This window comes from Lepidochelys kempii, chromosome 22 (assembly GCF_965140285.1).
Source record: "Lepidochelys kempii isolate rLepKem1 chromosome 22, rLepKem1.hap1, whole genome shotgun sequence".
In the NCBI taxonomy this organism is placed as follows: Eukaryota; Metazoa; Chordata; order Testudines; family Cheloniidae; genus Lepidochelys; species Lepidochelys kempii.
Window position 1 is genome coordinate 13,977,500 of NC_136401.1, and position 25,800 is coordinate 14,003,299.

The following is a 25,800-nucleotide window of genomic DNA, read 5'->3' on the forward strand; positions in this document are numbered from 1 at the left end:
ACAGACGTATGGCACAACGGAGGCCCTTGCCCTGTGAGCCACTTCTGTCCAGAAGGGACCAGCTATCCCCTTCCCTGCCCTGCAGGAACTTATAACAACCTCACCAGACAAGCTGCATGTTCGCCTTGTGCAGCTGGCTACTACTGTCCTGAAAACACCACCAGCTACCATACCTACCCCTGCCCACCTGGCTTCTACTGCCCCAAAGGTAAGAAACAAGCCCTGCTCCTCGGACACGGAGTTGGAGTCCTAAACATGCCATTAGCCAGATTGAAATAGTTACATTCTCAATGCAACAGTGGCTTCCAAGAAATGAGCTAGCTGGTCTCAGTACAGTTCTTTGTGAACAAGTATCTGGATCACACAGATCATTAACACAACTTGAATCCCCCTTATCTGCAACCTCAGCAGAGTCCAGAGACTGACTGGGTACCCCATATGCAGGGTGAGCTGAGACACACCAGCAGGGGCAGTGTTCAGTTATAATGTAAGAGCTGAGAGCAGGAATTGTATTTAAGTCCTATGAATACCAGGAAAAGTTTTCTCTCTCTCTCTTCATTTCTAAGCAACAAGGTTTGCCACAGAGTTTCCGTGCCCCCGGGGTTATTATAACCCTGACCCCATGACCCAGAGCCTGGATAGCTGCCTGCCCTGCCCCCCAGGGCACTACTGTGGAAAGGAGAATTTAACAGCCGTGTCAGGAAAGTGTGATGCAGGTGAGTCCATGTCAGTTTGGCTGCACGTTCCGAAGGGTGGAGCGGTCCTATGAGTTTCCCAACTAGCTCCCATGCCCTGCGTGTATGTATAGATGCAAGCAAGTGTGCCGGCACGTGTGCACATTGCCCTTACCCTGAGATGGCTCTTCTGTCTCTGTACACAGGGGCACTCGCTCTGTAAGTCATGTAGGCTTTAAAGACCTGATCCTCCTCTATGTGAAGGACTCTTTACAGCACTCCAGCCTCAATGCAAATGAGGATTCAGGCCTTGGAGTTTAGCCCAGCAGGAGCAGCACTGTGTGCATACTGGGCACGGAGAATGGTCTCCTCTTAGTAAGGCCTGAAGATTGTTTGGCTGGTCCTTGCCTAAATGGGCCAGACGTGATGCCTTCTAGAGTCTCTCTGTGTAGCCACCTGAAGTGGCTGGATGGTATTGTTCCTTCCCACTCAAGAGACTGAGAGCAGCTCTCTCTGCAGCCTTCCCAGTCTCTGCTAGCCCAGGCAATGAAGGATTGAGTTTGGGGTTATTATAGATTTTATCGTTATATGCCATGGTGGTGTTACATGGTTGCACCATTACACTGTTATATGCATGTTGTATTTATCTTTATACCATGCTGGTGCTATGCTGTTGCACCATCAGCCTGTCACATGCACACCATATTCACTGTTACACCATGGTGGTACACCTTGGCACCATTGGCCTGTTTCGTGCACAGTGGATTCACTATTGTACCAAGGTGGTGTACCATACACCCTTTTATTACCCTTTAATCCCTTTTTTACCAAAGAGTGGTAACTCTTTGGGCTCCGCTGCTGCTGTTTTCTCAGCCACGTTGTTTGTGTGTTCATTGCTCAGGCTGGTTCTGTGTATCGGCTGCATGGACCGCACAGCCCTTCGACCTGGATAATTACACCAATGCCAACTGCCTGTGTCCAGCCACAGCCACCGGAGGGAAGTGCTTGGCTGGGTTCTACTGCCCTGAGGGCAGCCTTGAGCCCATTCCCTGCCCTCCAGGGTTTTACTGCCAGGTGTCAGGTGAGGATACAGCCATGCAAATTGGGGTTGAGCTGTCTCGGGGCAGTTTGAAGGAGAGAATTTTGGTGCAGATATTTGTCTTTGTTTCCCGGTGAGTTTGCTATTTCAGCACTGCCTCCAGCCACTGAACTGACACTGAGTTCCTGTTAGGGAGCCCGGGGACCTACGGTCTATTCCTGACTCTGCCGTAGGTTCACTGTGTGACCTTGAGTGAGTCACTGAGCCTCCTGGTGGTTATAGCCAGCAACGTTCAAATCTCATAAGGTTTTGTCTGGATAAACACTTGAAAGTGTCCTGAAGCTGAGCCCAGCTGTCCAAACTTCTTGGCTCAAAAAGGTCAGGATGTCCCATCAGACTCATTTCATTCTCTGCTTCCACTGGGGCTGGAGATACTGCTATCACAGTCCTTGGTTCATTTTTTCCCAGCTGCTTTTATTGTTCTTTCCACACCATTTTGGTGTGTTTAACACAAGCTGTTATTAGCTTCATATTTTTCAGGGGCACAAAGCTGCTTATGACTCGTTGAGCCCTGTGGACCAGCCAGAGCTCTTGTGTGAGAATGCGGCTCAGCTATCTCTTCTGATGCTGCCCCCTTGGGAATATTTGAGTCTGCTGCCTTGCAGGCTGTTGATCCACGTGCTCCTGCTGCTTCCACCCCACTGTCGCAGCGTTATGCCTCAGGTTGAGCCCCTTTGTCCTTTCCATCCCCCAGGGCTGTCTGAACCCAGTGGGAAATGTGCGGCTGGGTTTTATTGCACAGGAGGAGCAGCCAGCTCTAAACCAATGGATGGTGCTACTGGGAATATCTGCCCCCTGGGCACCTACTGCAGTGAGTATCTGGAATGCCCTGAGCCAGGAATGCTTGGCCTGCTGATCAGTGATTTTGCAACAAAATATTGAAAGGCAGAGTGGACTGGTGGATAGAGGACAGCCTGGTAATCAGAGACTTGAGTTCTATTCCTGGCTCTTCTGCTGTGTGGCCTTGAGCAAGTCCCTTCCCCTTTCTGACTCAGATTACCCACCTGTAACATGGGGCTTTGTAAAGCACTTCAAGACCTATGGGTGAAAAGTGCTTTATAAGAGATTGACTCTATTATTTCTATGTCAGTTTGGCCTCCTTCATTCCTTGTTTCCTGAAGGCAGCAGCCTTTAGACTGTTTCATAGTCAGTTTGTTATGTTTTGCTTTTCTTCTCCCAGCTGCAGGGTCAACAATGCCCAGGCTCTGCCCACCTGGTACCTTTTCCAACCTGCTAGGGCAGAGCATGGTTTCTCAGTGCCAGCTTTGTCCTTCTGGATTTTATTGTGAAGGTTCTGGCCTCAGTGCCCCCACTGGAGAGTGCTGGGAAGGTAAGGCACGTGAGAGCAAACCGCAGCATCCAGTAGAGGGCAAGAGTGATTCCAGGGGCACAGATGGGTGAGAGCCCAAAGGAAACAGGGAGCGGCTTTTGGGGAACAGAGCGTAGGCATGTGTGAATTGTCCAGGAACTTGGTACAAGCAAGGGTGTTACTCACTAATTTAGTGGTGAAAAGCCAGAGGTGGTTCCCTTTCAGTGATGGAGATATAGACAGGAGGTTCAGAGAAGGGCTTCAGTCCAGACAAATATCCAAGAATTTGGAATCATAGTCAACCCTTTTTCCCAGTATGTGTGACTTTCCCTCTTGTCCCCCATGCGATGCACCTCCCCCCAAGAGATCTCTATTCCTTACCTGGTCACAAGTGTCTTTCTGGGGGAAGGTCCTGTGGTCTCTCACCACCTTCCAGTGTCTGGATTTCTATTTAGGGGGCTACCTGGTAGGCCTGATCCACCTCTAACCTGCTTTCACTGGGTAACCAACTTCTGGTCCTATATGGAAATATCACTAGAAGGGGCCTCTCTATTGGCACTTCAGAAATGAAACCAGAAGTGGTAAAGTTAGCAGCACATTTCTGAAGCCTATACAAAAAATATTTGGGTTCAGCTTTGATTCTGCATATGAGCAAAAACTATGGCTTTATCCAAACCGATTTTCCCCATCCCTATGGGGTGATCCCCACAGATGGCTTGATTCTGCTGCTGCTTCAAGTAAGGATGCTCACAGATAACAGTTCACAGATCAGATTTTTTGTACTGTACTTTCAAAACTGTAGATACATTGTAACACACTGCTGGGGATATCCAGAGCTGTGAGCCACTGTTACCTGTATGCCTCAGCATGCATGAGCTTTGCTGGAGATTAGGCTGTGTGTCAGCTCCCTGATACAACTGTCTGTCTTCCTCACCACTAAAATCCTCCCAAACCTCACCTAGCAGGTAAAAATCCATGAACTCCAGCCCCCAAGCTCCTCAGAGATACTTCTCTGCAATGCACAGTCCCTACCACTGTGCAGTCACAGAAGATATTAAATTTGCTGCTCTTTTAAAAGTCAGTCTATTACATTTTATTAATTTAATAGGAGTAAACACACCTTTCCCTTCAAATACAACACTGAGGTGGTTTATAGCAAAAATAAAACAGGTTTACTAACAAAGGACATATGTTAAGTGTTACCAAGTAACAGGGATACATGTAGAAATGGTTACAAGCAAATAAAAGTGAAAACACACATCTGAAAGACAACAACTTAATCTAGCAAGTTACAGCCTTTGTTCAAGATAGTTTCTCTCACCCACAGTTTCCTTTCCAGTTTTTACCGGCCAGGATCCATCACAAAGATCAAATCACTTGATTCCTTTGTCTCCTAAGGTGAAGGATAAAAATGGAGCCTCCCACTGTTCCTTATATTCCCAAAGGGAATGTCTTTGTTTTACAAGTCATGAAGGCCTCATGGGGATTCAGTCTCCTGTGTCTCTGTGGTGCAAGTGCCATGCCGATTTTCTGTGTCTCAAGTTCAGGAGCAGGATAACCCCCGACCAGATTTGCTTGATGCTTTTTTTTTTTTACTCTAATATGTAAATTGAGGTAAACCCTCACATTCATTTGTCTAGAACAGGCTAGATTATCACTTTTACCTAGCCTAGGCTTTCTGGCCTTAAACGTGTTCTAGTAACATGATATAGAGGGAATTCATAACTTCACATATAACATTAACACACACACTTTACCATATTAATAACCAGTGTGATGTTAGTTTTCAAATGGTACCTCACATGGCATATTTTGTAGCGTTCAGGGTGTGAATACAGGGATGCCTAGAGTCACAACATGGGGCCATGAACCCATGAGATAGTCCCCTCAGGTAGTCGCGTGAGTTTATGTTGCAGTGCCTCGACAGCAGGACACTCACAGACATGGGAGAGATATCGATTATGTAGATTGTGTAGTTATATTTAGCTGCTAGTGTGTGATATAATCCTGTTCTGGAGCCAATCTGATATGCTCTACAGAAGGGAGCAGTTTTTGTCATATTCATTGTGGGAGGATCAACACTGCAACACAGCCCAGCAATTTATGGGCTTTCGTAGTGCGGGCCACATCTTAATATTGAGATTCATTCATGCTGTCCCCCTCCTGCTCCGTTGCATTTTCTGTGTCATGCACCACCTCTCGGCCCCATTCATACTCCACCTCCTCTCCCACTGCCAATCAATGAGCATTCCTGTGGCAAAGGCAACCCTGACTTACATGACACAGTGACATTAGGGAGAGGTGCAGAGTATTTTCACCTTCTTTTAATGGGATGTAGCAGCTGGAAGCAAGGAGGAGGAACCAGCGCCATGTGACCAGCTAGCTCTCTTGGGGAACATCAGTAAGTGCTCTTGTGATGGCCAGTGACCCACGCTCTGCTCACCACTGGCTTCTGACATCTCTTTTGTATATGTAGTGGTTGGAAAACTGTCTACCTGTTCCAGCAGTGGCGTAATTGAGATCAATAATAATTAAAGATCAGTAATAGATTTCTTCCTTGAATGGCAAATTGGAAGCTTTTGAACTCCTAAGAGAGCCTGATGGAGTTCTCATGTATAGATGAGTAGATATTTAGTAGCTAATATCTCCCAGTAACTAAACTGATTTTTCTTCCTCTGCCTTCCCTTCAGGTTATTACTGTGACAGCAGCCAAGGGCCAGTCAGTGATTTCACCCTTTACCCATGCCCGCAGGGCTTTTACTGCCCACCTGGGATACAACAGGGCACTCAATACAGCTGTCCGCCAGGTACCTTTGGTCCCAGGCAGAAGCTGAAAAATATCCAGGAATGTCAGAGATGCCCACCTGGAAAATACTGTGAGCTTCCTGGTCTCTCAGCCCCAACAGGTATGTTGCCATTCATCCTTGGGCAGTCTGAGCATTTTCTGTGTGTCTAGTTGGGGGTGTTGTTGCCTCATGATTAGAACAAAGGACTGGGAGTCAGGACTCCTGGGTTCTATTTCTTACTCTGGTACTGACTGACTTTGTGAGTTTGATCAAGTTATTCCACTATTGGTGCCTCATTTTTCCCATGTAAAATTTGGGTAAGATCCACTTTGTAAAGTGCCTTGGGATATTTGGCTGAAATGAACAAGTGGCCCATCCTTTTCCTTCCTGATCAGATTATCCTAAAAAGAAGGAAATATTCCTTCCATTAAGTAAAATTGCCAGGCTGAATGGTTGGAGGGAATGGAACTCAGATGCAGACGCTTTAACTTTTAAGATACCTGTTTGACTGTCTCCAGGGCTTGTAGCTGCCCAAGCTCATAGCTGTTTGGTAGCCTAGTTGAAATTAGTTCATAGTTTCAGTCCTAACCCTAATGGGCAGGTGTCTATGTAACAATAAATCCTTTGCTGTTGGGCTCAGCAGAGCAGGTAAGGATGGAACAAACCACTTTGATTGCACTCCCCTTTCATTCCTAGAGATGGCCCTTTGAATCAAGGGTGGGAGGGATAGCTCAGCGATTTGAGCATTGCCCCCCTAAACCCAGGGTTATGAGTTCAATCCTTGAGGGGGCCATTTAGGGATCTGGGGCAAAAATTGGGGATTGGTCCTACTTTGAGCAGGGGGTTGGACTAGATGACCTCCTGAGGTCCCTTCCAACCCTGGTATTCTATGAATCAGCATAGGGAAAGTTATCACTGCTCCAACTCAGGCTTCCACTTTGTGTCTGTGTCCTGGAACTTATATTTAAATCCTCATTATTTTCATTTAATTTCGTTTATATGTATAAATGTGTATCCTGCCTTCTAGGGGACTGCTCTGAAGGATTCTGGTGCAAGGGAGATGCCCTAGTAAGAGACCCAATGGATGGAGTAACAGGGCTCCCATGTCCTCCTGGGCATTACTGTCTTGCAGGTACATAATTCTTCTAAACATAATTCTTCTAAATTCCTGTGAAGCATGAGCTGGAATTTCCCTGCAGTGTTTCCTGCAGAGAGACACTGGAATTCCAGCTCCCCCAGCACTGTTGCCTACAGTGCCTTCAGCTCAGAGAGTCTGGAACTGCAGTAGCTGCTAGCTCTAACTATCTTAGTATTTATATGGCCCCATTACCATAGTACCTAAATGTCTCATAATCTTTAATGTATTTATCATCACCTGTGAGGTAGGGCAGTGCTATTATCCCAATTCTACAAATGGGGAACTGAGACACAGAGAGGCTAAATCCCAGATTTTTAAAGGTATTTGGGCTCCTAACTCTTCAATCTGACCCTAAGTGACGTGCCTAAGGTCACACAGGGAGCTTTGTGGGAGAGTAGGGACTTGAACTCAGGTCCCAGTCTAGCACCCTAACTGGACCAGCTTCCTCTCACCTTTTCTGTAGCCTGTACTCCTATGCTATCCCATAGCCACTTCATAAACTTCAGTGGGATAAAGCTGTGTTGGGCTCGCTCTGCTCCTGGATCAGGCTTAGCCAATCGAATGTCTATGACCAGTTCACTCTGACTTCAATGCCCCTCTGTGTGGTCTGCTGCCTTCTCCCCATGTTGATACTGAGCGGACTCTGAAGCACTTTATCTAATCAGGAACACTCACTCCATCTCTATGCCCACATGGCACCTGGTCCAGCAACGAAGGGAATAAGAATCTGCTGGGATGCCAGCCTTGTCCTGGAGGACATTACTGCAATAGCACTGGACTGGTAGCACCATCAGGACACTGCAGCCCAGGGTAAGTACAGTACGGTACACATTTATCTTCTGTCACTATAATGAGAGATAGGTCTGACATGAATAACCCACAACTATTCACTTGAAGGGACCACACTCTCTTGGACCCTGAATAAGAACAGCTATCTGCAGTCAGTGTGCCTTTGTTGTCAACACAGGGCTTGGGATCTGCAGAAGTTCTCCTTCACTAGGTATAAAGAGGATCCAGTATTCCTCACGCTCACTGCTCAGACAGTTATCCACCTGTGTCCTTAGGGGGATTGTTTCTTTGACTCGAGGTTGTTTGTGTTTGATGGCTCTTGTTTCTGCTCTTGCTACTCCAGGTTTTATTGCATTGCGGGGGCCAGAACACCAACACCCACTGATGGCCTCTCAGGAGCTCCATGCCCTGTGGGACACTCCTGTCCCCTGGGAAGCAAGAGTCCCATCCCCTGCTCCCCTGGCACTTACATGCCACAGACACATGGAGAAGAGTGCTACACCTGCCCAGAGGGTAAATACTGTGTCCCTCTTCAGAAGCCACAATTGTGCCCTAAAGGTGAGTCGTGTGTTCACTAAATGCCTAGTTTGTTTCATGCTTTCCAAAGACTTTCTTTAAGCCCCTGTGTGCCGGAGAGATCTTGGGCCATGGAAAATCAACCAGGGTATGAGTCCTGTCTCTGTTCCTTCAGCTTCATGCTCAGTCCAACAATTTCAGCCCAAGTGACCCTAGTGAATCTATAAAAACATGTGGATCCCATTGCTGGAATCTCAGTTACTGATTTGTCATCTTTAGGTCTCTCTCCCACCCAGAAATATGATGGTGCTCTCCTTTCAGGCTTCTTCTGTCCCAAAGGAACAGGTCTTGACTGGCAGCCTTGCCCACCAGGGACCTACAGCCCTGAGCGAGGGCTGGAGAACAGCACTGGATGCAGGACTTGTGATGGAGGGAAGTTCTGTCTGTACCATAATGCAACAGACGTGACTGGAGAGTGCTGGGAAGGCTACTACTGTGCACAGGGATCAGACAGGCCCAACCCAGAGGCCAGGCTCCAAGGTGCTGTCTTTTTCCTTTGCTAAAACAATATTGGTTTTTGTATGTGTTCAGTCTAGTGGCCCTGTGGTGATGCCCACTTCAGAGTCGAGCCCTTGGGCCTAGTTCTTTTCAGGTTCCTGGTTCAGCGCCTTGTTTAGAATTCCCCTTTCTGGCCCCATTCAAAAGCCCCTTTTGCTGTTTGAACCCCAGATGTGTGAATTGTGAGTAAATGACTCAGCCTGTCCTCAGCAGCAGAAAGCAATAGTTAAAGGTCAGGACTCCTGGGTTCCAAGTCCTATTTCCCAGTCCCAATGACTAGACATTCTAAACCTGATTTAGGAATAGAGCACAGGTATCCTGCCTCTCAGTCCCCTGGTCTCATCATTAGATCACGCTCACTCCCTGAGCTAGCAGCAGAACCCCAAAGTTCAGATTCCTACTCACCTTTTCGAGCTATGAGGCCACAATGGCTCAGTGACCTTGTATGGTAGCTCAGCTTTGTCCCATGTGGGAGAGAATTAAGGAATTGTGGGGAATCTACGGATGAATTGCTGCTGACTTGAATAGACCATGGCTATTATAGAAGCAATGAATGCCTTTTATATTCATTTCCATCCATAGCCTTTAATCAGCTGAACGTCTTTCTCTATTGTTGATTGCAGGTCAGGCTGGCCCTTGTCCTCCAGGCCACTACTGTCCAAAGGGCACTGCTGTCCCCAAGCGTTGTCCTGTGGGAACCTTCAGCACCAGAATCAAGTTGAGCTCAGAGGTAGGAAAATGCACAGGGTGAACTAGCGACTAGCAATGTTGCTTCTGCACTTAGAGAGCTTAACTCCACCTAGCGCCTCTCTGCCTGAGCAGACATGTGAAGACTGTTTAAATGCTTATAATCACTTGAATCCTTCCTTAGAAGAACACCGCAATATCCCCGAGTTAGAGCCTGTGGCATCTGAGGCTATCAAAGCACTTCACTGAGCCTCTCAGCATCCCTATGAGGTGGGAATGTTACTGCCATTGCATAGATGAGGAACTTAAGCTCAACGAAATGACATGACTTGCCTGAGGTTCCAGTGGCAGAGGCAAGATTCATATAGAATCATAGGACTAGAAGGGACCTCAAAAGGTCATCTAGTCCAGTCCCCTGCGCTCATGGCAGGACTCTGTATCATCTAGAAGATCCCTGACAGGAGTTTGTCTAACCTGCTCTTAAAAAACTCTAATGATCGAGATTCCACAGCCTCCCTGGGCAGTTTATTCCAGGGCTTAACCACCCTGACAGTTAGGAAGTTTTTCCTGATGTCCAACCTAAACCGCCCTTGCTGCAATTTAAGCCCACTGCTTCCTGTCCTATCCTCAGAAGTTAAGGAGAACAATTTTTCTCCCTCCTCCTTGTAACAACCTTTTATGTACTTGAAAACTGCCATCATGTCCCCTCTCAATCTTCTCTTCTCCGGATTACACAAACTCCGTTTTTTTCAATCTTCCCTCATAGGTCATTTTTTCTAGACCTTTAATCATTTTTTTGGCTCTTCTCTGGACTTTCTCTGGTTTGTCCACATGTTTCCTGAAATGTGGTGCCCAGAACTGGACACAATACTCCAGTTGAGGCCTAATCAGCGTGGAGTAGAGTGGAAGAATTACTTCTCGTGTCTTGCTTAACAATACTCCTGCTAATACATTCCAGAATGGTATTTGCTTTTTTTGCAGCAGTGTTACAGTCATATTTAGCTTGTGATCTACTATGACCCCCAGATCCCTTTATGCAGTACTCCTTCCTATCTCTCCAGAAGTGAGAATGTGAATGTTCCCATTGATTTCTCACAGACCCAGTGCTCCCCCTGTCTACCTGGACATTACTGCAACTCCACTGGCCTCCAGGCCCCTACAGGGCAATGCAGAGAAGGGTTCTACTGCACACTGGGGTCCACCATTGCCAGTGTTCCCATCCTGGACAAGACCGGAGGCCCCTGTCCCACAGGTAGATTGTTTGCAGCTCTTGGTTCATATCAAGCTAACTGGTGATTGGTTACTAGCCTGCTGAGTAAGAATTATCCAAGCAAATTCCACAGCAGAATCTGGGAGTTCAGCAGGTCAAGAAGAGAACTCCTAGCAGGCTGCAAGGAGCTCTGAGAAAAATCACTACTCTTAGAGTTTCTCAAAGCCTGAGGGTTTGTGCATTGCCTGTTTCAGGATATGGTAAATCCTGGGTAGAATTTGCCCTCTAGTCCTGACCTTGAAAGAGTCTGCTGATTCTGCCTTATTTTTTCTTTTTCAGGATATTTTTGCCCCTGGGGCACATCCATTCCACTGGCTTGTCCAGCAGGGTCATATAACCCTCTACAAAGGCAAGCCAGCTGCCTTCTCTGTGCTAGAGGGTAAGAATGAGAGAGTGCTCATTACTGTGTGCAGTATAAATAAAGGATCATTGCCATAATTATTGTTCCCAGCCACCTTTGAGCAATACAATATGTGGCAGACAAGAATTACTTCCCCTCCCACTGAAGTACACCCATCTCTGAAAAGGAGCATAGCAACTGTTTAACAGCTGCATAGCAACACTACACAAATGATTAGCATTGGAAATTAGGTGACTAACTTCCCCTACAGTGGCAGGATTTAGAGCAGAAGGTAATTGAAACTGGCTGCTAGCCAGGAAACCACTAGTACCACCAATGGTTGTGCAAAATAAATAAATAAAATAAATAAATAAAAAGGCCATGGCCCTAGGTGATAAAGGACTTCACTTTCATGTTTCTTCCAATAAACAAAGTCTGCTAGCACCATGCTGGGATATTGGTCTATTCCTGTCCCAGGGTGTCACCCATACCACTTCTTGCTGCACCTGGCTTGTCCTTGGAGGACTCCCATCCAACTGCTGACCAGGTTTGGCCTTGCTTAGCATCTAGAAGCTGATGAAATCACAGCCCTAGTGTCTTATGGCTGAAATTAAGGCTATTATGTTCCTATGCCTTCGGCAATTATGCCATCATAGTCAGAACACTTCGTGCATTCAGCACGAGGAAACACTTAAGAGAAGGTATTTATATACATGAGCAGATCTGATATATTGCCTATCCAGTACAGTGCAGCATGCACACGGACAAGTCATTCACTTCACTGAGTCGTCAGTGTGCATATGGATGGAGTGTTGACCTGAGAGTTTTAACTTCCCTCCTTCTGCTCTTTCCTCTTATGGGTGCAGGTTCTTTTGCCCTAAGAATTCCTCTTCTCTTGCTGGGAGTGAATGTCCAGCTGGTCATTACTGTCCTCCTGGTACAGCTTCAGCGACTCAATACCCATGCCCCAGGGGGACCTACAATCCACAGATTGGCAGCAGTCATGTTTCTCACTGTATCCCTTGTGATCCAGGTAGGATCCTAGTCAACATCACCCTGAATGGCATAAGAACAGTGTGTGCTAGTGAGTTTCAAAATGCTCCAACTTCAGGAGTGGTTTGGGTGGCTCAGGGGACTGATAATGGGTTAGGAAGCTCTTTGCCATTAGATCACTTGTTGAAATTTGAAACAGAGCCACACTCAGCTGCATGGAGAACTGAGCTGAGTTCTGGGGAAGCCGCCCTCTTAAAAATGACCAACCTAGAAAAGACCCACTGGTCCATTTACTCTGATGTCCTGTCTCTGATAGTGACCAATGCCAAATACTTTAGAGGGAGGACTTACCCTTTTGCCCCATGATGGACCTTTATGTACAACGCTACTATATGGAAGGGGGAACTTCGTCATTAACTTATAATCCATTTACACAGCAGCATATATGTGCCTGGTGCTTTACGTGCCTAGAAAAGGACAAAGGGAATTTACAATTTAGTTAGTCTGCTGATCATCAGACCTCATCTGCTGACTGACTTATGGCCTGAGTCATGAAGGCTGATATCCCTTAAACCCTTTGAACCTCACCTTGATGCAGTTGCTTTTCTTATTTGTATAAATATTCCACCCTTTCTTTTAAATACCCTCCTGTTACTGTTTGCTAATACTGATTCCAATGCACTGCTCTTTCAGGTCATTACTGTGCATTAGCAGGACAGTCACGTGTCACAGGACCTTGTTCAGCTGGATATTACTGCAGTGCAGGGATTGCCACCCCAACACCTACCAGCGGCCTGGTGGGGAATATATGCCCAGCAGGAAATTACTGCCCTAAGGGATCTGCTCTTCCGCAGCCGTGCCCTCTTGGTTATTATAGCAATTCTACCAAGAATACTGAGATGGAAGACTGCCTCCTCTGTGACGCAGGTACACTAATGAGAGATGGATCAAGGAGGTTCTAACCAGACTATAGCACTCATGAAGCCCTCTGAGAAACTGATCTTTAAATATTCATGGTAAATACGCCTAATGGCCTGTGATGGGATGTTAGATGGGGTGGAATCTGAGTTACCCAGGAAAGAATTTTCTGTAGTATCTGGCTGGTGAATCTTGCCCATATGCTCAGGGTTTAGCTGATCGCCATATTTGGGGTCGGGAAGGAATTTTCTTCCAGGGCAGATTGGACCCTGGAGGTTTTTTGCCTTCCTCTGTAGCATGGGGCACGGGTCACTTGCTGGAGGATTCTCTGCTCCTTGAAGTCTTTAAACCACGGTTTGAGGACTTCAATAGCTCAGACATAGGTGAGGTTTTTCGCAGGAGTCGGTGGGTGAGATTCTGTGGCCTGCGTTGTGCAGGAGGTCAGACTAGATGATTATAATGGTCCCTTCTGACCTTAATATCTATGAATCATTAGGGCTTGCAATTAGTGACTGCTCTTTCAGGGATACGTAGGTAAAAAGGATCACAGAGAGGATAAAGTCTCCCACTTCCTCACCCCAGGAGAAGGTCTTTCCAGTGTTTTGCAGTGTCAGAGGCTGACTCTCTCTTTCCCCTTCAGAATGGTTTGGGTTGGAGTGTGTTGGTGGTGCAATCCATGCTGTCTCTCTAGGCATGTTAGGTATGTTCTATGTTAAAGCTATTCTGAATGGAAATATCTCCTGTAACATGTATGTGGGTGTAGCCAGACCTCTTGCTTTTTATGTGGGATTTACTCTTCAGTTTTCACCTGCTGCTGTCCCTTGGTCTGTCATCCCAACGCCATAGACATGCTGTTATGCCTCTTCTCTCTTTCAGGATATTTCTGCAATGGAACTGGACTCATATTTCCTGCGGGTGTCTGTGAAGCTGGGTTCTATTGCACCAGAGGAGCTGTTTCTCCTAGACCTTCCATGGTAAGCTGTGTCTGGGTTATAACATTGTGAAACCCAGAATTTCTGGATGTAGAGAACCAAATGTCCATATAGTTCTTCTCTTCCTGCCATATAAGTCCCACCACCCATCGCCTGCAGGGGGCATCAGGCATCCATATTTGCAGTTCCTACATGAAACCCTCTCCCCTTGATTTGTCCTTGCCATTGACCGCTTGTTCTGTCAGCCCCACCATCAGTACCATGCCCAAAAGCTATTGTGTGAGGGGAAGAATTCTAACCCAGACAAACTTCTCTGTGGATTTCTGAGACTGTTTGCATAACTTCCTTTCCCTGACATATACGTCTAGTTTGTTAAGGCTGAAGGAATCTAGAGACACCAAACATACCCAACCTCCTCTCTGTTCTAGGTGTAAAACATGTCCATAATAGTTCAGCCCTTTCATATCCATACTGCCTCACTCCCATTTGTCCTCTTTTGATGAGTGGACAGAGATGGTTGAATAAAATTTTTTACCTTTCATCGCCAAGAATCCCAGAACATTGCAAACTATACACAACACTTATTCACCCAGTGCTGACATATATCCACCTCTGGGGTTGAATTCATGACCCTCTTACCAGCACACAGCAACACTACACAACATGAGAGGAAGTGAAAAAGAATGCCATTTCCAGCTGGCATTACAGAGGTCTGCAGAACTCGAATGTGGACAGGGCACTGGATCTATTGACATGGCTCTTACACAAAATACCTTATGAAGTTTAAAGACTGCCTGGCTCAGGATCTTGGTTTCATGCCTCAGTACCTTTCCCCCACCCCAGCAGCACAGCACCAGGCTGACTCTGAGGTCAGGCCGGACTACCTACCAGATTACCAGCACCACTTCCTGCAGCAAACCTTGGTGTTCCTTGGCAGCCGCCCAAGCACCTCCCCTGCTCATTTTGTGAGCTACGATGGGATTATAGCAGAAGGGATTGGCCAGAAGTGAATGATGAACAAAGCATTTTCCATCACGCTGGCTGTCCTCCCCATTAAGATTTGGTGTATTCCTGCTGCAAGATACATTTCTTCTGAAGTTGCAGATAGGCCCAGATCCACACAGATATTTAGTATTGTAACTTCCATTGAAATCAGTGGAAGTTAGGAGACTAAAGACATTTGAGGATCTCTGGGCCACAGTGAGATTAGTGGGAACCTCTTCTGTAACAACAGCACTTTGTCTTCACAGACCACCAGCAGTGGGGGGCCGTGTCCCCCAGGGCACTACTGCACAGTGGGGAGCAGTAGAGCACAGCCATGCCCCGCAGGAAGCTACAGCCCATTCTGGGGAAAGGCGCAGTGTTTGGAGTGCCCAGAAGGCTTTTACTGTAAGGCTGGTTCCACCAATTACACAGACTGTCCCGCAGGTGAGTGCAGCTGCAGTTACACCATAGGGAATGTGGGGAACAGTGTCTTGGGGGCACTAGCAGCTCTTTGTAAGGCTCAGCACGAAGGTAAAGCGCTATCAGCTTCACTGAATGCTTCCACCTTGGCTGGAGCTCCTGTACAGTACTGAGGAGTCATACCATGGACTGGTTGACATATCCTGGGATCAGTTCTTTTGGGGAAACTGATGGAGAGGGCACCCCAGTGCCCTTGCTAACAATATGAGATATTGCAAGCATCTCTTAACTGTTAGGAAAACTGTCGTCTCCCTCCTAGGACATTACTGCCCAAGGAATACGGAGTTTGCCACACAGTATCCCTGTCCACAAGGAACCTACAGCCAGGACTTAAACACGAGGGATGCCTCCAAGTGCCAGCTGTGTCCCCCTGGAAAAGTCTGCTCCAAATCAGGCTTGACGAGTCCTGACGGACCATGCATGCCTGGATGGTTTTGTCCACCCGAATCAGCATCAGGCGAGCCAATATCTTTCGTAATCCACACTCCGGCACTGAAGGAAGCAGTGGAACTCAATTATTATTATTATTAGACGTGGTGATATTACAAAAGCGTCAAGAAGTCCCAGCTGAAGAAAAGGGCCCATGAGGTGTCTTTTTGCAGTGCTGGTAAAAGACAGAGTGGAGAGAGGAAAAGACGCTGCTTCATGCAGTCACGTGAAATGAAACGAGACCCCTTGTTTGGGGTGGGGATGTGTGTTTGCAATGGGTCTGTGATCTTGGCAGGAGTAGATCACTTCCCTGGGGAGAGGCTGGGTGTGTGTTTGCATTGTGGGAGGATGTGCATAGGGAGGAATTTCCACCCACCTGGTGCATTTCACATACTGTGGTGATGAAGGTCATGTGCTGTAAGTACCTAGAGAGCAGAAGAGGTTGGGACATGGGAGTGAGGCTCTGTCTGTTGCTGTATGTTCCTTTGCCTCTCTCAAGTTCCGTCCGTTCCATTAGCAGGGTCAGAAGCTTCACCTCCCGGGTCCTTCAGACTGTGCCAAGCAGGAACGTTTTGTCCTGGTGGCTCATCCCTTCCTATTCCCTGTACCCCAGGTAGGAGAGAATATATTATTTTTTGCCAAAGAGACAAAAATGTTGATACAAACCCTTCCCCCACCCTGCAAACTCCTCTGACTCTCCCAGTTTGGTGCTGTCACCACTAGACTGCTGCTGTCTCCTATTGGCTGTTGCTATGTATGTATGCTATGACATTATTGCAGCTCAAGTGCTTTGGGAATCTAGTGGGACAAGCACAGAGACAAGGAGCCTGTAAGAGAGTCTCCCTTCTGTTCCCTTTTCTAGGCTCGTACTGTGCATCTGCAGAGCTGGCTGCACCATCTGGTCCCTGTGACGCTGGCTTTTACTGCACTGGGGGGTCCACGCTTCCCAACCCAACAGACGGGGCAGTGGGAAATATTTGTCCTCCAGGCTATGTGTGTCCCCAAGGAAGTTCTTCTCCATCTCCATGTCCCCCAGGTAGATCAGACAGTGGCTGCTGGGTGCCCTTCTTTCCTTTGCCTGATGCCTTGTGGGACACCTGAGTTCCTGACATTGTTTTAAAGCTTCTTGCTGTGTGGCACTGAAGCATGCCGCAGCAGTGCCTAAGGGGCGGCCTCTGTCAGCATGGGATCTTAGCTTTTACTCTGAGGCTGTTAAATGAGGAGCATCCAGCCCTAAATGTGCACCCAATAACAGCTGTGCTCCAGGAGGTGGAGAGATGGCTTTGCTAAGCCATTCTGGGGAAATGTGGCAAAGCAACAGGGAGCTGAAAACATTTAAAATCCTCCGTTTCAGTTCCTTTCCCTACAAACAATGGGAACTGGTTTTTCACACCTTCCTTAGCAAAGCATAAGGATTATGGCAAGAGGAAGGCGAGAGAGAGACACTTTTTGGATTGCTTAGTTTTCTGGTATTGGCATGTAGGTATTGTAAACCAGAGCTGCCAGTCCTTAGGTAGCACCAGAATGGATATGAACTACCCAGCAACTAGCGCTCAAATGCCACCTCCGATACCATCCCATCATAGGGAAGACTGGGACTGCACTACCTGTTCGGTCCACCACAGCCAATGCTCATACACTATTCCCTTCGGCATCTCCTGGCCAGAGAGGCTGGAACTAGACTTGCTGAGAACTCTCCCTCCAGCCTTTCAGCACTCCTTCCCCTCCCTCCCCCCCCAACTCCCAAATCCCCCCCTCCACCCCCCTACCCCCCCCCCCGGGATATCCAGGCACATTCAGGATGCTGGGAGAATGTTAGTGTGTATTTTTCTTTTCTTTTCAAGGCTCTTTTTTGGCCTATCATGGTGGCCAATCAGCACAAGATTGCCAGCCCTGTTTAGCAGGGTGGTTCTGTTCCCACCGAGGTCAAAGTACACCAGAGGGGCTGTGTAAGGAAGGCTGGTTTTGCCCAGAGGGGTCTGTATCAGGCCTTAATCCAGGTAGGAAAGTTCTTGGATGACTCTTCTCACAGGGAAATGAGTGAAAGTATCAATAACGGAAATGTTCCAAAATTGCTAGTTACTGTGAGGTATGTCCCTTTAAGTACTGTACCCAGTTTAGCCAAACGGGGGAGCTGTGAGCAGTTCTGATAAAGCCACCTAAGCACTATCACCTGTCTCTCAGTTGCTGAGCTGAGCTGGGAGTGAATCTGTATGGTTGTCCAGTTTGTTCATTGTTATTTCTATTGTGGTAGCCCTTTGCAGCCCCAGTTGCGGACCAGGACCCCTTTGTGCTACGTGCTGGACAAACACAGAACAAAGACAAAGTCCTGACCCCTCAAAGAGCTTACCCTACCTGTGGCTATAATTATGCAAAGATTATCCCTTTGTGTCCATGGACTGGAACAAATGAAAGAGGAAATCCCTGAAGAACCTATCTAAGTTTTTCATAAGGCCCATTGTGGGTCAGGACTCGGCTTCGGGAGCTTTAGGGTATACTCTATCCCCAGTGAAGTCAGAGGAAGAATTTCAATGGCCGTTGAAGCTGTTCCTTAGTGAGCCCCTTGTAGGCCTCCAGCCTGGTTGGATGTGTCTGATAAAGCTGTTAACATACCCATTTTTCTTCAGTTCTTTATGAAACGTTCACAATATTAAATCTGCGAGTTCTTTCCCTTTGACACTGTCCCTTACTACGGCTGGCCATTACAGCCCTATGCAGCAGCACACAGGAGTTATGCACAGTCTCAGCATTAATCCAATCCATTCTCTTATTCCTAGATTATATATGTCCTGTTGGTCACTATTGCCCCACAGGCAGTCCAGAGCCCAAAACCTGTCCTTCTGGGAAATACCAGGACCAGACTGGTCAAAGCCGGTGCAAGACATGCCCAGCAGGAAAGTAAGTGGAATGCATTTAGCCTGCTCCAGTATCCTGGTTCTTCTACTGGGAATTAACATATGAATTCCCCTCTTGATGATTTGCCTTGGGCTGTTCTGTTATATCCTTTGATATACATGGCTGGTCTCCTTGATCGTGTCCTTGTATCTCCTTCCTTCTCATTATATCAATTTCTGTATTATAAGCCCTTCATCACAGAGTTGTCATCCTGTAGACTTGTCTCCAGGGAGGTGCAAAATGGTCCCAAAGATAACAGCTTCCCACAGAAAGGCTTCATCTGAGTCCTCATTTGTTTCCTGAAGGGCATTCCACATTGCCTTGTCTTGCAGTCACAGGCTACGGCTGTTGCATGGAGAATGACCCTTCTTTATCCTGGCAGAATTGTGGGCTGTGACAGGTTAATTCCATTTAATTGGCCTTTTATTGGTAGGTTCTGTGACCCAGAAGTCCAAATCCAAGATCACAAGGAGACCTTTTCACATGGAGCGATCAAGCCAGCAGATTGCCCGGCTGGGTACTACTGCCTCTCAGGAACTAAAGCTGCCAAGCAGTACCCATGCCCTGAGGGCACCTTCAGTAACCAGACTGGGCTGAGCAGTTCCAAGGACTGCAGGGCTTGCCCTGGGGGGAAATTCTGTGCAGATGCAGGTAAGGAGCAGACAGGTGGAGATTATCTTCCCTGTTCAGGCTGGGAAAATCCTGCATTTTTTCTTGGAGGGTCCAACTGAACTTGGAATGAAGACAGTAGGTCTTGATTTCATGCATGAGAGAGAAACCCCAACAGGGAATATGGCCTTAGAAACTAACCCCTGATTAGCTTGTTTGAACTGGGATACCTGTTTGCCCATTGAATATACTTATCCTTCTTTAGTCCCTCTCCTGCACTGTTGTGTGGTGATACTATGTCCTGGTAAACAGCTGTTGTGCTTCACCCCAGAAGTGGCCACATTTCAGCAGTGGGTGAAGCCATACCTGCACAGTCTTTTGCGGGATTTTTGGAGATGAAAAGTGGTCTAGATATAGAAGATTCCAATGTCATTCTAAACCTTCATCTCCGCTAGATAAATAGAGATGGGCAAAGACAAAGATGGTTTTGGTTTGGCCAGACCCAGTTGGTGAAGGATTACAAATCCTGAACCAGAGTTGGTTTGGGTCTGGGATTAATTTATCCTGTATTCTCTCTCCTTGGTCAGGTGGATGTCAGGTTCTTCATTAGCCCCATCTCTAAATGCCTCTGTGGATAAATCACAGTGTGGTGCAGGAGCAGGAGAGCACTGCATGGGGCATTAGACATTAAATTAATCTAGATGCCATGGCTTTGCCAGTTTTTGCAGCCCTAAACCTGTGAACTACATAACGCCTCTGTTTTTTGTTTTTGTCCTCCTCCTCACCAGGCCTCTTGACCCCGAGTGGTCCTTGTTTGCCCAGGTATTACTGCATTTTGAAAGCACGTGTACCTAATCCTGTTAACGATGAAACTGGAGACTTGTGCCCAGCAGGACACTTCTGCCCACTGGGTAGCAGCAGCCCAGTGCCTTGTCCCACTGGCACCTTTCTACCCCAGTCTGGGATGGCATCCCACAATGCTTGTCTGCCCTGCCCTGGGGGGAAGTTCTGCCAAGGAGAAGGGTTGGCCAGCGTTTCAGGTGAGTAGTATACATCATGGATCTGTATGTGTATGTATAAGATTCATGCCGTTGTTTTTATTCCACAGCATCACCAATCGGTAGCTAACCTAGGGTTGGATCTGGCCCATTACGATTTGTAGGACACCAGCATGCTGGGAAGGGTCATGTTCTGAATCCTGTTCCAGCTTGGATTGAATTGGAACTAAAGTTGGAAGATCCCCAGCCAGACTAAAAGCTGGAAGAGACAGAAATCTCACAAATCCTTGTGAATTTAAGAGCTGGATTTCGAGACCAAAACCCTCTAGACAAGACCAGCTAAGCCACCAACGCACTGACAGTTCTGAGATTCACGTTTCTTAGTCTTTTTCCTGAAATTCTCTGCTTTGCAGGAACCTGTTATGCTGGGTATTACTGTGATATGGAATCCACACGGCCAGACCAGAAACACTGTCCACCTGGATCCTACTGCCCCAAGGGCACTGAGTCCCCAATCCCATGTGGTGCTGGAAGCCTCAACCCACACAGTGGGAAATGGCACTTAACAGACTGTCAGCCCTGCCCAGCTGGATATTTCTGCAGTGGTATGAGTCTTCATCAGTGTTGTTTGATGTTTGGGGAGGAGAAGGTGGAGTAGCAGACAAGTGGGAGTAGATGCTCTTCCCAGCCTGCAGAATTGTCTTGACAGACATTCCAGGATCTAACCTGTTATAACTGCAGATAATCACATTAGATCAATAGCCCAATTCCTTTGGCCAGTGCGGGGTGGTTTCCTATAGGATATTTGTCCGGCCTAGTTTTACATGTCTCAAGTGATGTGTCTTCCAACACTTCCCTTGGGTGCCTCTTCCAGGCTCAGACATTTCACCATTCAGAAGGGTTTCTTGGTATGACAATGGTTTCCTTGGTTCAGCTTCATCCAGTTTCTCTTTACTACCACTTTGGGCTGGTCACACTTCCTCTGCCCCCTTGGGGTTTAAACCCTTAAAAAGCGGCTGACACTTGTTACCACGTTGCTCACATACTCAGTGCCAGAGTCATGAATGAAATATCTGGTGTGGCTCAGGAGAGTGAGGTAGCATAGGACTTTCTCAATATCATAAATAAAGATCCAACAGAAAGACAAATCTCAGTATGATCTCAGTGCCAGAGATGTCTCCCTCATAATCCAGGGACAAGAAATAGCCTGGCAGGCAGGTATTTGACACTGGTTAGCAGCCATGAGCTACTGTAAGTGAAGGATCATATTACTGCTCTGAGATAGCTACTACTGTTTGTGTGGTCTGCGCCTTCTGTCTGTCTACCCAGGCATTTATTTGTCCCCTATCACTGTAATATCTGAGCACCTCACACGCATTAACTCACTTGCCCTCTTGCACCTGGCCTCAAGATAGAGAAGGATTACTGTCCTCATTTTACAGATAGGGAACCAGGGGTGAAGTGGCTTGCCCAAGTTCACACAAGAAATTTGTGGGAGAGAAGGAAATGAAACTCAGACTTCCTTGATCCCAACTCAAAGCTGTAACCAGAACCCCATGCTTCCCCAGGACAGCTACAGCATAGCAAAGCTCTGCTTTGATTGGTGCAGTAACTGGCTTGCCTGGGTGATGCAGTAATAAGCGTCTGACTTTCTGAGGCTGGATTTTCACTGTGGAGAACATTTGTTGCCTGATTTGAACTGGGCATGTGTTGAGGTCAGGCACCAGAGCGATAGGATGGGAACCAAAAGGCTCTTCTTCCTCCATAACTGCAGGGCTAGGAAAAACTGCTGCAGAGGGACTGTGCTCTGCTGGTTACTACTGCCCACCAGGCCAGACCTCAGCCACTCCTCTCTCCTATCGCTGCCCCCGGGGCTTCTCCTGCCCTGCAGGATCTTCCATTCCCATGGCCTGTGAGAAGGGGACCCACCAGGCACAGGAAGGGAAAGAATCATGTGACATCTGCCCAGCAGGATTCTTCTGTGAACCATCCAGCAAAAGTGAGGGGGTTCTGGGGAGGGCTGTGTTTTTTTAAGTCTGTTGCTGAGGGAAGGCTGAGAACAGTGTCTTCCGGTTAAGCACAATGGGGCAAGTTCTCTGAGACACACAGGTGCAATTCCCATTGACTTCAGAGTGTCCTTATTCACTTCAGTAGGCCTCTGCCAGGTGGGCACAAATTGCATTGGTATAGAGGGGAAGGGTGGCAGGTCAGTTCCGCCACTGGGTGAAGGAGAAATACACCTGTCAGAGTGTCAAGCAGCAGGCCAGTAGGGGTGGGACAACGCTAGACATTTCTGCCATCCTCAAGCCATGAAGCTTTGCAGCCTGTCAAATATAGCAACGTAATAATGATGATGGACATTCCTGTAGCACCTTCGATTCACAGAATCCAAAGCACTCAGCAAGATTTACTTACAATGAGCATTTCACGCATTGCCCTGACTCTGCCCAGTCTTGGGAGGAAGGTGGCATCCTCTACATAATGCTCAGTGAATTTAGGACTAGAGCTGAGACATCCTGCATTTAGCTGAGCCAGCAGTGGGTCAAGAAAGGCTTAATGTTCTGGTAGGAGTTTAAGGTCAACACATAAAAACTCCCTAGTCACAAGAAAAGCAATCATGAAATCTCCAGAGCAAGTTGCCATTCTTTGTGTTCTAGGTTCTGGGATACAGACACCCAGGTTGTGCCCTGAAGGGTACTTCTGTCCACCTGGCACCAGCTTTGGTACAGAACATCCATGTCCCAGGGGTACATTTGGACCCAAGACTGGTGCCACTGGTGAATCTGACTGTGAGCCCTGCCCACCAAGTAAGTAAAGGTCTGGCACAAGTAATCTGTAGAGCATCTGAGGGAAGACTCTGGGGAAAGATGAAAGGTCAAGTTCTGCCTTCAGTTACTCCCTGCTGACTTTCTCAGCAGATACAACATAGAGGAGCTCTGGAGACCCCCCCTCACTTTGGATTTCTTTTCTGCTCATTTCAGGCATGTATTGCTCATCTACAGCACTGTCCCAGCCATCGGGGCTCTGCCACTCGGGCTATTACTGCACCTGGGGAGCCATCCACCCAGCCCCCACCAGACACAAGGTGAATGAATGCCAGGCTATGGCTTGGCTGCCCACGATGGCATCCCCAATGCAGTGATCTTGGGTTTGAACTAGGGAGTAAGGGCTTCTATCCTATTACTAATGATAACACTATAATGTTCTAGAGTAATCACTCCCCAACACTCCCGTAATGCCAATGGAAGCTGCAGTGTTTGGGATCGTTCCAGCAGAGTACTGTGATGATTCACATGCTGCGGGTGAGCTCCTTGGTATTGGGAGGCAGCTCCACTCCTGATAGATGCTGAGAAGAGTAGGCGGTGGCCTTGCTGCTGAGATGTGATGATGCCTTGGAATCAGTCCCTGCCATGTCTTTATTCCTGCACCTCTCACCTGGGTGCTGTGCTGCCTAGAAACCCACTGGCTAAGTCATGGCACAAATGTTGGCCAACATTGGACCAACCAACATGCCAGGGGCCGCTTTTAAGCCAGTCCAGTCCTGCATTGAGAGCTCCAGAGGGAGCAGACCTGCAACACTCAGCTCACATCCATGCTTTCCAGTCTTTCTGCAGCACGACCTGGGAAAGCCATGTTTCCAATGTGTTAATTTTCTCTTCCTCTCTTTTTCTCTATTTTTTGTTTCACAGGTGGAATCTGCTGGCCTACCTCTGCCTGGAAATGACATCTGCCCCCCTGGGCATTTCTGCCCCAGCGGCACAAGCCATCCTATGCCCTGCCCTCCTGGATCCTACTCCCCCTCCCTGGGCCTGGGAGCAGAGAAGCAATGCCAGCCCTGCCCAGCGGGACAGTACTGCGGCCAGGCGGGATTGTCTGATCTGTCCCAGACAGCGCCGTGTCATGCGGGGTGTGGCAATGTGGTCATTCTCCTTCTCATATTGACAAACCAAGACCTGCAGGCCTCCTTTGGAAGTAACATCAGGGAACCCAGTCACATGTCATCATTGACAAATAGGGGCACAGGACTGAGAGGACCCCGTAGATTGGTAACAGGATATAGAGCTTTTGCCTCCTAGGTCACCAGTTAGAATCCAGCCCAAATTGATGCTCATCAAATATCGTTGCCATCAGGTGGCTATTCACAGACCTATGCAAAACGCATTTGTGATAACATTCCGGTTCTGCTGGGACAGGAGTTCAAACCACAAGAGTTCAAACCACAGACTGGGTCTGAATCTCTGTTGTCCTGCACCTTGTGTGTAATCGTTTATACCAGCTGGGTGTAACTTGCAACCACACAACACCTGGTTCATTTGGTAGCCTTCTTTGCACTGGTGTAAATGACTGCACAAGATGCAGGGCCACAGAAAGTCCGGCCCAGTGACACAACTGGCCCTCTTGTTGACAATCTCCAAACAGATGTCAAGGATTAACAGAACCCCAGAGACCATACTTTTCTCACTCCTGGAGGGGTGCTAGTCCTTTCAGGTCAGTTATGAAGCCTGCACTTGGTCTGTCTGTTCTGTAGATGGTACAGAAGCCTTCAGTCTCCATGGCTGTCAATCTTATGCCTTCCACCAGCACTAAATTCAATACAGAGATGTTTAGTTTGCTACAAACTCATGATTTAGCCCAGAGATCTTTCCTTGGGCATCACAAAAGGAATGTACCATTTGTCAACACAGAACATTTTGTTTTTGTTTTCCTTTCTCCTCCTGCATTAAACTCTTCTCCCACAAGGGGGTGCAATAATCAATAAGAAGGCAACATTACAATCCAAGACTTTGCAGATGGAAAAATGCGCTTAGGCCATTGTCCATCCATCTCACAAACCTCCCTTACAGTGAGGGCCTGAAAATGCTTCATGTATTTAGTTTATTGAAGAGAAAGTTAAGAGGTGACGTGATCAGGTGACAAGCACCCACATGGGGGGAAGCTGGACCCCATTTGGTATCAGAGAGACGGCTTCTGGCCGGACAGCCTCTCTCGGGGAGATTGGGAAGTCAGTCCCCTTTTGGATTGAGGTCGTTATCCTTTAGGGCATGCTGCAGGGTCCATGTGGTCGCCTTAGCCCATAGGGAGATGGGAGAGGTTGTGGGGAATGAGGATTTAATTGGTCGAGCTTATTAAATGCTTGTTGTATTTATGTCACCACTGGGGCAGTGATATCCATAGGTAATTACTGTAGTCTGTTTGCTGTTATGAGATGTAGCTTAAAGAAGTTGTTAGGGGTGCCCAAGCTTGGAATTGGTGTTCTGTGGAGCAGTGTAGCAGAAATGTGACTCAGTAATACATAAACAAAGGTAGGGACCCAAATGAACATGGCCTGATGCTCAGTGGCTGCACCCTTACTCTGACTGAAGACAAGGGAAGCTGAGCAGTTTAGCCCTGTTCAT

General features: G+C 47.5%; 2 protein-coding genes and 1 long non-coding RNA gene across 3 annotated transcripts; all 3 read left to right on the plus strand.

The window, feature by feature from the left end:
- Positions 1-622: 622 nt before the first annotated feature.
- LOC140901559 (uncharacterized) lies at positions 623-8,874 on the plus strand. The gene is made up of 9 exons (XM_073320603.2): positions 623-716; positions 1,576-1,755; positions 2,468-2,584; positions 2,954-3,103; positions 5,773-5,988; positions 6,896-7,000; positions 7,672-7,816; positions 8,139-8,353; positions 8,633-8,874. The coding sequence occupies exons 1-9, from the start codon at positions 623-625 to the stop codon at positions 8,872-8,874; spliced, it is 1,464 nt and encodes a 487-aa protein (XP_073176704.2).
- Positions 8,875-13,967: 5,093 nt separating this feature from the next.
- On the plus strand, positions 13,968-15,949 carry LOC140901667 (uncharacterized). Its single transcript, XR_012155924.1, has 3 exons — positions 13,968-14,051; positions 15,260-15,437; positions 15,733-15,949. It is a non-coding gene; the product is annotated as an uncharacterized LOC140901667 (long non-coding RNA).
- A 752-nt stretch (positions 15,950-16,701) lies between these two features.
- On the plus strand, positions 16,702-24,893 carry LOC144929638 (uncharacterized). The gene is made up of 10 exons (XM_078849887.1): positions 16,702-16,938; positions 17,747-17,902; positions 18,680-18,800; positions 19,231-19,448; positions 20,195-20,446; positions 20,818-21,009; positions 22,179-22,403; positions 23,062-23,211; positions 23,386-23,489; positions 24,094-24,893. The coding sequence occupies exons 5-10, from the start codon at positions 20,371-20,373 to the stop codon at positions 24,478-24,480; spliced, it is 1,134 nt and encodes a 377-aa protein (XP_078706013.1). The 5' UTR covers positions 16,702-16,938; positions 17,747-17,902; positions 18,680-18,800; positions 19,231-19,448; positions 20,195-20,370; the 3' UTR covers positions 24,481-24,893.
- The last annotated feature ends 907 nt before the right edge of the window (positions 24,894-25,800 follow it).

Bases quoted from the DNA above. Each gene is read 5' to 3' on its own strand.
- LOC140901559 (XM_073320603.2), top strand. From the start codon at position 623: ATGACCCAGAGCCTGGATAGCTGCCTGCCCTGCCCCCCAGGGCACTAC. The intron at 717-1,575 runs GTGAGTCCATGT...TTCATTGCTCAG, and splicing joins GTCAGGAAAGTGTGATGCAG to GCTGGTTCTGTGTATCGGCT. The intron at 5,989-6,895 runs GTATGTTGCCAT...CCTGCCTTCTAG, and splicing joins TGGTCTCTCAGCCCCAACAG to GGGACTGCTCTGAAGGATTC.
- LOC144929638 (XM_078849887.1), top strand. From the start codon at position 20,371: ATGGCATCCCACAATGCTTGTCTGCCCTGCCCTGGGGGGAAGTTCTGC. The intron at 21,010-22,178 runs GTATGAGTCTTC...CCATAACTGCAG, and splicing joins AGCTGGATATTTCTGCAGTG to GGCTAGGAAAAACTGCTGCA. The intron at 23,212-23,385 runs GTAAGTAAAGGT...TGCTCATTTCAG, and splicing joins CTGTGAGCCCTGCCCACCAA to GCATGTATTGCTCATCTACA.